The following is a 10,630-nucleotide window of genomic DNA, read 5'->3' on the forward strand; positions in this document are numbered from 1 at the left end:
TTGACTAAGTATTGGCTCTAACATGGAACGGGATTGTTGTTTTCCCTTTTTGGTTTAAAGAAAGTGATAACTCAAAGCAAATTTAATGTAAATATTTGAAGACAAACTGAGACAGCATTATGCATTGTTATATACTTGGATTTCTGGTCAAAGATGGCACACACAAACTGAAGTAGGGTTCAAGAGCATTGACATATGTAAACTGATGTGAACCCCCCTCCCCCAAAAAGGAGGTTCTGCAATGCACAGGTGTTTCATTGGCAGACACTCTGATTCATGGTGCATGAGGCTGGACAGCTCAGTCTAGTAGAGCATGAGACTCTTAATTCCAGGGTCACGGGTTTGAGCTCCACATTGGGTGAAAGACCCCAGTGGATCCTTCTAACTCTATGATTCTGTTTCTCCTTGCATTTTGATCTCACCTTTCCTCCAAGGAGCTCAAAGCGGTGTAAATCGTTATCCTACTCCCAACTCCATTTGATCCTCATAACAACCATGTTAGGTTGAAAGGTGATGACTGCTTCATGGGTCACATAGGGATTTGAACCCTGGTCTCCAAGGTTCTAGCCCGGCACTCTAACCATTGCACCACCACCACTGCACGCTTCCACACAAACATTTGCACATAAGTAGAGCTAGTTTGTACCTGTGCTCAGCGCAACATCTGAACAAGCCTCAAGTCATAACCCTTGCCAAACGTCCTATTTCTAACGAGCCAATTTCCCTCTCTCATATTTTGCAGCAACTAGGTCTGCAAGGACAAAGGCAGAATAGGATTAGTTAGAAGCCCAGCAGATCACAATTCACCAAAGTTACTTAACTAACTCAGGAACACAGAAAGCAACCTCACACTGAATGAGAAACTTGAAAGACAGAAGCAAATTTTCCTCCAAATTAAAACGAGTGCAAAGGGGCAAGTCCGCACAGGGGCAAGACAGGTAAAAGCAGTTTCTTTATGCCAAATAAGATAATGGGCCAATTAGTATCCCTGACAAGTGTAACAATTATTATTACTATTATTAACTTGCGGCTAAACCAGTAGCATTTCACCTTCAAAGACTGTGTCTCTCGTCATCTGATGTTTATAGGAGGAACAGCAGAATGAAGTTCTGAGGAAGTTGTGAAATTCTCTTCCTGTGAGGTATTCAATACAAGTTTACAGATTCACAGAGAAGCTTTGGATTTTGGGTGCAAAAGGCTGGGGCTGATGATCTAATGGATGAAGCCAAAAAAGGGGGGTGGCTGCCCCCTGATTTGAGGTCAGCTTACAGAAAAATAATCACCATTTCCTATCAGTACAAAACATTTGTAGCGTCTTCTCATGAAGGTCAAGAAAGGTTAGCCATGCAGTTTTGGAACATCAGGTTCATTTCCTGTTTTTGAGTTATTTCATCAGTGTTCTTTGCGGGAGTTTGGGTGGCCCATGCCTACCTCCACTGTCAGAGGCAGCAATGCTTCTGAACACAGGGGCTGGAGAGGGCTCTTGTGCTCTGCTCCGTTCTTGAGGGCTTCCCACAGGCATCTGGGTGGCCACTGTGAGAACAGGATGCTGGCCTAGATGAGTCACTGGCCTGACCCAGCAGACCTCTTCTTATGTTCAAAAACAATGGCATCCTAAGGCTGTGTCTGATGTAAAAAATGTCATGCACATCAGGGGTGGAGAACCTGTGGCCCACCAGATTGTGATGGGCTCCAAATCCCCTCAGCCCCAGCCAGCATGGTCAGGGATGGTGTGATCTGGGAGTCCACCAGCACTTAGAAGGCCATAGACTCCCTCCCCCAATTCCCTGATGTGAATTCACACCCTGGATGTGCATGATGATGCTTGGGCCTCCCTGACTGAGGAGGAGAATCAGCATTCTCTGGCTGCATTCACACAGCAGCTCACTCTGTCTTCCCCACTTTGCCCTAACTGTTAATTTCCGCATTATATTTCAGCTTTCACACAAAGTAAAAGCCACTTTCAGAAATATAGTGGAATATAGAGCAGGTTTAGCCCTTATTTCCGTGTTATTTATTCTGGAAGCCAGTAACACTGAAATGAACGCTAAAAGTGTGCTATATTCCACTATATTTCCTGAAGTGGCTTTTATGTAGTATGAAAGCTAAACTATCATGTGGAAGTTAACAGTCAGGGCGACATCAGGAATACAGAATAAACTGCAATGCAACTTCAGATTACCTCCATAAGAAAACAGACGACTGAAATTGTGGAATCCACAAGACCTCCATTCTGTAAAATGGGACTTTAAAACATGCACACATGAGATTCAATGCCCAAAATAAGAAAAACAACCTAAGAAGAGCCCTGCTGGGTCAAGCCAGAAGCCCAGCAAATCCAGCACCCCGTTCTCACAGTGCCAACCAGATGCCACTGGAAAACGTGCAGCCAAGTGCAACAGCCATCTCCACACTTGTGATTCCCAGCAAATGGGTGGCACAGAGCAAGCCACATGTGTGAAGCCACAAATGCGGATCACTTCTGCCATTCATCACACTCAAGCTTGGAGAAATGGCATAGTCAGGCGCTTATCAATTCTAGCAGAATGTGAGCTGTATTTATTAATGAAGCTGCCCAGGCCAAAGAGTCTGCCAATTTCAACACACTACAGAGAAGGACTTGACTGTCTTCATGGAGAAGATTTGTATATCCCTGTAAAAAGGACACATGCATGAATTTGCCTCTCTTCAGATCCCTGAAGGCAACTTTCAGCCAAATCTGGTGAAAAATGGAGCAAGAAGCTATTGGCTTACTTTTGCTGTTAAAAAAAAATTAAATAAATCAAAAATTATGGTTTTGGTCTCTCAAGCAAGTTTTTTTTTTTTCTTTTTCTTTTTAAAAGGCTCTAGCAAACATTTTTACAGAGCTTTTAAAGGAATTGCTTTCCTCTAAATATGGTACTGAAAACGAAGAGAATTACAGTCCTTGCAGGCTTTTGGAGCAACAAGTAATGCAAAACTGTCTTAGAGCATTAATGAACGTTTACAACACTTCCTCAGAATGTCAGGTTATACCTGCTCTTTGAGGAAACATGCTGGTCCTGCAGCCATATGAAAAACCTGTGATCTTTGGTGGTAAATAGGTAAATAACATTTTACCTTGAACAGTCTCAGGGAGTATGACCTCTGTAACCAACAGCTATCACCAGCTGCAGCAACAATGGCTCCATTTACATACATAGAGCAAGGGGAAGAACAACCTTCCCTGTGCATTGGAAAAACTTAGCATTCTGCATTGAAGAGGTGGGGAACCTTTTTCAATCCATGAAGCATTCTGGGGGCTGAAGACCAGTGGTGGGCGGGGCCAGAGGCAACAGTGGGTGGAACAAGTGGCACTTTTAAAATATTTGTATAAGAGGCTCTGTTCTAGCCACAGGAAAGTCAGAGGTCTACACCTTTCCATCTTCCATCCTGGCAGGGAATAGGCACTATCGCCATTCAAGGACACATCCTAGCCAGCCAAAAACTCTCAGTGAGGGGGCACAGCAGGCTGGTGAGGGGTGTGCCTTGGGCAGAGTCCCAAGGTCCACCTCTGATATATTAGGAGAGTACTCAAAGGATCTAGGAGTCTTGGTTGACCACAGATTTGATATGAGCCAACAGTGTGACGCGGCAGCTAAAAAAGCCAATGCAATTCTGGGCTGCATCAATAGGAGTATAGCATCTAGATCAAGGGAAGTAATAGTGCCTCTGTATTCTGCTCTGGTCAGACCTCACCTGGAGTACTGTGTCCAGTTCTGGCACCACAGTTCAAGAAGGACACTGACAAACTGGAATGTGTCCAGAGGAGGGCAACCAAAATGGTCAAAGGTCTGGAAACGATGCCTTATGAGGAACGGCTAAGGGAGCTGGGCATGTTTAGCCTGGAGAAGAGGAGGTTAAGGGGTGATATGTGGTAGCCATGTTCAAATATATAAAAGGATGTCATATAGAGGAGGGAGAAAGGTTATTTTCTGCTGCTCCAGAGAAGCGGACACGGAGCAATGGATCCAAACTACAAGAAAGAAGATTCCACCTAAACATTAGGAAGAACTTCCTGACAGTAAGAGCTGTTGGACAGTGGAATTTGCTGCCAAGGAATGTGGTGGAGTCTCCTTCTTTGGAGGTCTTTAAGCAGAGGCTTGACAACCATATGTCAGGAGTGCTCTGATGGTGTTTCCTGCTTGGCAGGGGGTTGGACTCGATGGCCCTTGTGGTCTATTCCAACTCTATGATTCTATGATTCTATGATTCAAAATATATAAACACCCTCAATCTGCATTTTGGAAGTGGCTTGGTCCTGAAGGGACCATCCCACATGCTTTCTTGAACATTCAAATCTGCTGATAGGTCCTCCCCAAAAAACATAATGCCACCTGCTGCTGCACTCAATTCATTTGCCCTGAGAACATCCCTTCTGCAGGCCATAGTGAAAAAGTAGAAGATCTGTGGGGTGGAAGCAGGGCAGAGAACAGGCTCTGGTCTGGTTTGATAGCCTGGGTTTGAAAATGTGCAGTCTCCCTTTTTGCCACCAAGGCAGATATGCTCTGGGTACTTCCCCATAGCAGCTTATTGTGGAGTCTCAATGTCACATCATCCTTACCAAACTGTCACCCCATATTATGTTTCCATTTAATCTGGATGGATTAAAAAAAACCAAAACCCTGCAGAAACAGTAAATCTGGATTAAACTGGTTAAAAATACATTGAAATCACTTAAACGCATTAAGAGCATCTAAAAAACAGTCAGATGCCCTGGAAGATAGCAATTTCAGGAAGCACGAAAGAAGTATCTCCCAGTCATCAGATACTGGGCATGTGGAAGGGCCTCCAAGGTGACTGGAAGGGAAGTGGTTTATCTTAGCTTTGAAATTACAAGATAGAAGAGAAGCACTACACTTCTCAACGAAACAGAAGGTGGGTCCGGAGTGGAGAAGTTTCACAGGGCTGGCTGGGAGTCAGCCCTCTTTTCCGGCCACATAAAGGAAACACACAAAGTTTCATAAGCTTCCTCTTTGCTCATCTAGTTCTGTTGGCTGGGTTTGCATGCCCTGTGCCCCCACTACTCAGTTTAGACTGCAACGCAACACATACATAGGATCATAAAATTGTAGAGCTGGAAGGAACACGATGGGGCATCCAGTCCAACTGCCAGCAATGCAGGAATTACAGCTAAAGAATGCCTGACAGGTGAAGTCCCACTGAAGTCAGTGGCACTTACTTCCGTGTAGACCTGTAAAGCACTGATCTGCTCAGACATGCTGCAGAAAACATTCAGTGGGCATGATTTAGGTGCTCTGGATCACCCTGTCATCTTCCTAGGATTAAAATGACCTCAGAAAATGTTGGCAGGGTGCCTTTCTTCAGGGTGTAGTTCAGAGGTCCACGGCAAACTAGCAACATGGGAACAACCTTAGAAAGCCACTAAGGCAGAGGTGGAGACTCTGTGACACTGTATGTGTGTGTGTGTCCCATAATTTTAGGCAGAGTTATTCCCTACCCCACTTAAAGAATTTGGCAAAAGAACACAGGACTTCCTGTATGCAGAGTTTGTGGTCATCCACTATGCTACAATGCTAAAAACAACACAGGTTACATCCAGATGGCCTTCTTGCTGAGCGTTCCACACAATTTGCTTGTGCAAAGTTTGCAGTAAGGTTACACGTGACATCAGATGTTAAAAAGATAAGAAGAGCCTGCTGGATCAGGCCAATGGCCCATTTAGTCCAGCATCCAGTTTTAACAGTGGCCAGCCAGATGCTGTGGGCAGGGCTTTTTTCCTTCTGGAACCGAGTCCCTGCACCTCTTCGTTGTGTTGTGGAGCCAGAGTACAGCCATCATGGCCAGAGCCAGTGTGGATTAGTGGTTAAGAGCAGTAGACTCATAATCTGGTGAACCGGGTTTGATTCCCCACTTCTCCACATGCAGCTGCTGTGTGACCTTGGGCTAGTCACACTTCTCTGAAGTCTCTCAGCCTCACTCACCTCACAGAGTGTTTGTTGTGGGGGAGGAAGGGAAAGAAGTTTGTGAGCCGCTTTAAGACTCCTTAGGGTAGTGATAAAGCAGCATATCAAATCCAACTCTTCTTCTTCTTCTTTCCTCCATGAATCTGTCTAATCTTTTAAAGCCATCTAGGTTGGTGGCCATTACTGCCCTCTGTGGGAGCAAGTTCCATGCTTTAATTAATTATGTGCTGCATGAAAATGTCCTTTCTTTTACCTGCCCTGAATCTTCTAATATAAGTAGCATCTACTGGCTGATGCCAACAAGTGGTAGAACATAGTCCTTTCAACAAACCTGAATGAATGTTCCATCTTTATGAAGCATTCATTCTGATTACAAGCGCTTGTCTACACCAGAGTTTAATGTGTGCTTGCAGCTATCTGTGGTAAATGTCACTTCAGTGGCACTTTTCTTGTGGTTAACATTTCACAAAAAACTTCTTTTTCTTCTTCCTCTAAAAGAAAATTACAGTACGGAAATCCTGGAAACTTTTACTGGGGGGCGGGGGGAGAATTTTGCTGAGAAGTGAGAAAGCAGAAGTCTGAACCAGACACTGACAACTCTAGGCTTGAAACAGAAGTCAGGAAAGTATCAGAATGTCTGCATAAAGCAAAAATCTTATGATCAAAGCCCACCACAATGCAGGATTCAACATACCACTTTATTAAGAATGTTGAACAAAGCAACTGCTAATCTGAAGTCTGTGCAAGGGGAGAGGGGGGCATCAAGTTGCCAGGATTGCTAGTTTGTACAGTGGTACCTTGGGCTAAGAACTTAATTCGTTCTGGAGGTCCGTTCTTAACCTGAAACTGTTCTTAACCTGAAGCCTCCTGCTGCCGCCGTGCCGCCAGAGCACAATTTCTGTTCTCATCCTGAAGCAAAGTTCTTAACCCGAGGTACTATTACTGGGTAAGCGGAGTCTGTAACCTGAAGCGTCTGTAACCTGAAGCATCTGTTAACTGAAGTGTCTGTAACCTGAGGTACCACTGTACCACTGTTTGGGTGGGTGTGTATCCCTCACATCTAATCTATGGCAGTATTAGAATAACAATACTCTGTATTGGAATACAACCATTTGCAGAGGTTGGAGTTTGAAGTATATCTGGAATTCCAGAAACACCTTAAGGTGAGATGAGATGAAGATTCCATTAGCTATAAAGTTAAGTTCACCAGAAGCTGTCTCCTACCAGGTCAGACAATTTGTTCATCTGCCCCAGAACCTACATCATGGGTGGGGAATCAACATATGTTCAGCTGGAAGGCCATATTCCCTGAGTTTGGGGAGTTTGCATGACAGTAGTGGGTGTGGCCAGAGGCAAAAGTGGATAGAGAAACAGCTGCAACCCTTACCTTTGGAGAATATAGTCCGGTCATACTGAGCTATGCTGTTCCCAATACATTTTTTTTTGGGGGGGGGGAACAGGACAGTGCCCACTGATAAGATTTATGGGCAATCTGCCTTAGATCAGCAGAACTTTCCAAATGTTTAAAAATAGTAACAACAAAATAGTTTTCCCACTTCTAAATTAGGCCACAGGAATGCAGAAAGCAAACCAGCTATGAACTTATTTTGTGTTTAAAGGGCTGCAAGCTCAATTCACATTCTTGCATTGAAAACAAAATTTTGGAACTCAGAACACGCTCAAAGGCTCATTCTTTAATTTTAACAGTATGCTTTCTGTTGGTACTTCTTAGGTTTCTTTCTTTTCTTTTAGGAGATCCAACAGGCTTGCCCCCATCAAAGCATGGACTCAGTTTCTCATCTTTGAAATGGAAAGAATAGTGGCTTACCTAACAGCAGCAGTATGAAAGCAAAAGGAAGCAAATTAATTTATTGCACATAGAAAATAAGAATGGCAACAACTTCCTGCCACGCCTGTGTGGACATAGGAACCTGCCTTAGATCAAGTCAGGACATAACCAGGCCTCTATAATCAGGCCTTTGGCTGTTTAAACTATCTCTGGCCTTTTGAATTTGTTGGTGGGGGTTGTTTTCAGTTCTTGGTTATTAATTTTGTGCTCTCATTTTGAATTTTTATGTTGTATACTGTCCTGTGATCTTTGGATGAAGGACAGTACATACATTCAAATGATAAATAAAGAAAACAAAACATACATTGGTCTATCAAGCTCATTATTGTTTACACTGACTGACAGAGGCTCTTCAGGGCTTCAGGCAGGAGTCTCTCCCACTCCAGGCGTTGGAGACTTAACTCGGGTCTTTCTGCCTGCAAAGCAGATGCTCTACCGATGAGCTACAACCCTTGCCCTTAAATAGAAGGAACATAGAAAGCTGCCTTCTACTGTATTCTTCCATCTAGCTCAGTACTGTCTACACGGACTGGCAGCATCGCTCTAGGTTTTCAGGTAGGGGACCTATCCAGCCCCTACCTGGAGATGCCCGGAATTGAACTGGATACTTTCTGTGTGCAAAATGGATTATCTATAGCACTTCCCCTATAAATAAATAAATATAGCCAGTTATAACCTAACCACAGCATCCAAGCAAAACAGGATGCTCAATAAGCATCCCATCTGGAGAAGCCCATCATGGATAAGAAGGGGCCACAGAAGCAGAGCACAGTCTTTGCAGCCAGAAGGGTCCAATGCTGACATTTCCAGCTTGGCTAAAGGGCCTCCACTGAGGACCCCAGATATTGCTGACCAATCAAAGTCCCAAACACACTGTCTGACTCCAGTCAAGTTCACATATTCATATCTCTGGCCAGGAAAATAGATTTTGTTGGTTTAAGCACATGTGGGGTTCAACTAATAAAAGACACTAGAACCATAAAAGGGGGCAATGCTAACTAGAAGATCTGTATAAACTCATGTATTTTATTTGCCTCACTTATAAATGATGCCTTATCCCCATTTCACGGATCAATCAGCTGAGGCCCTGGCTGAGATCAGGGCAAACTCTCTCCACCCCCAAAAAAACCAAAGAACCCTCACATGATCCATACAAAAAATGAGAGAGAAAGGATGCAAACGGTTTGCATCCAGCTGCCAACTGAAGGATGAAGCTGCCTCTTTCGCTTGCAGTAAGTTGACCCGGGAGAGCCAGGCAGGTGGGGCTCTGAGGAATTCTAACAGAACGCATTCTTCGCCTGCTTATGTAATAAGGAGGGCAGACTCTTTTCAGCCAGAACCGCCGCCGCCCCCTTCTCTGTCGGCGGGCACCAAACGGAGACCCAGAAATAACTGCAACAGATTTCATTTCTGCAATCTTCAGCATGGCTTTTTGCTTTAAAAACGCCTGTCAATGTTTGCAAAGCGCAGCGTCGTGCGCGCGCATTGTTATTATTATCATCATCATTGAAGAGGCATTTGCAAAGGGCCCCTTTAACTCCCCTCCCTAGCGAGCTCGCAGGCTGCCCCCGTGCCGTTCACCCCGGCTGCCCCCGGCCATCCTCCTTCCCCACCCCCGGGGTCTGTTTACAGCGGCTGTCAATCCCCTGTACCCGGGATTTATCCTTTGCATCCAGGCGCGTCTCTTGCACGAAGGGGTTGATCACCAGCGGCGAGGCGAGCGACTGCTGCCTGGGCAAGGTGAAGACCGCCCTCGGTTGCAGCGCTGGCTCCGACATGCCGCCGCCGCCTCCAGCCTGGGCTGCAGATCCGCCTCCCAGCGCCGCCACGGCCGCTTCTGTGCACAGAGTCATCGCGGCCAGGCGAAAGGAGAACCGGGAGATGCTGCGAAAGGCGCTCGCTCCTCCTTGTCTCCAGGGCGCCTGCGCACAATCCATCAACCTGGGAGCTGGGAGGGGGGATTTGCCAACGTTTCCACCTGTCCCTGCTCCTCTGCCTTTTAACAGCAGCTTTCTCGGCGGACTCTAGCAGGCGGTGGCTATTTTAGGTCGGTTAGCTGTGCTGGAAGACCTGTATTAGAACTCTAAATTGCGGTTGTTTGGGACAGTTGCCAACTTATTGACCGGAACCTGCTCCTCTGCCTTTTAAGAGCAGCTTCCTCTGCGGACTTTAGCAGGTGATAATTTCCAAAGTGTAGGTGCTGCCACGCTGAAAGATCAATTTCTGACAAATGCAGAATAAGTTTTATGTGGCACCTGCAACAGGTGCCAGTTCTGCAGATCAGAGCGGTCCAGGGAGCTTTTATGGGAGTGAGGCAATCTCGCACGTAAACTGGAGGATGACTGTGTATCAGTTCTCATTCTTGAAAAGTGTAACTTAGGTAACTCTGCCTTTAAATGCAAACTGAATCAAATTCCCCACCCCCACCCCCTGGCTGGGCTGATGGGCATTGTAATCCAATACCTCTTTAGGGCGCCAGGATGGCAAAGTCTCTTATATACATAGACAGATGTCATTTGTTGTAATCGTGGTGGTGAAGGAAAGTATTTCCCTTTTTGGCCAAACTCATCCCTGGCTCCTGGGACCCTTTTGCATTGCCTCTTCATACAATGACCTGATGTTAGAAATGAGCTGTCAACCACAACCCCCAGATCTCTTTCCTGAGGAGTTACTCATAGCAGGTTCTGCCCCCATATATGGGTTTATGTGACAAACAAAAGAGCTGCGCTGTTCTCCCCCTCCCCCCATATGAGAAGCCAAGAGCAAAATAAAACAGGAAGAATGAAAAGGAAACACAAAGCTTTAGAAAGAGGAAATATTTAAGCAGGTTATTTCC

The 10,630-nt window shown here is 45.3% G+C and overlaps 1 protein-coding gene across 2 annotated transcripts in view; it reads right to left on the reverse strand.

Annotated features, from left to right (window-relative positions):
- LPCAT2 (lysophosphatidylcholine acyltransferase 2) overlaps positions 1–9,714 on the reverse strand; it is a 36,433-nt gene extending 26,719 nt beyond the window's left edge. The window contains exon 1 of one of the 2 annotated variants that reach the window (XR_014514124.1): positions 9,447–9,704. Coding sequence is in view for 1 of the 2 variants with exons in the window: in XM_083451886.1 (XP_083308012.1) it covers positions 9,447–9,647 (201 nt within the window). In the remaining variant the exon portion in view is untranslated. Of the gene's footprint in view, positions 1–9,446 lie in introns of both variants that reach the window. The other variant, XM_083451886.1, reaches the window with a different exon arrangement.
- Positions 9,715–10,630: the final 916 nt, after the last annotated feature.

The sequence above is a fragment of the Podarcis tiliguerta genome (assembly GCF_965153285.1).
Source record: "Podarcis tiliguerta genome assembly, chromosome: 8".
Lineage (NCBI taxonomy): Eukaryota > Metazoa > Chordata > Lepidosauria > Squamata > Lacertidae > Podarcis > Podarcis tiliguerta.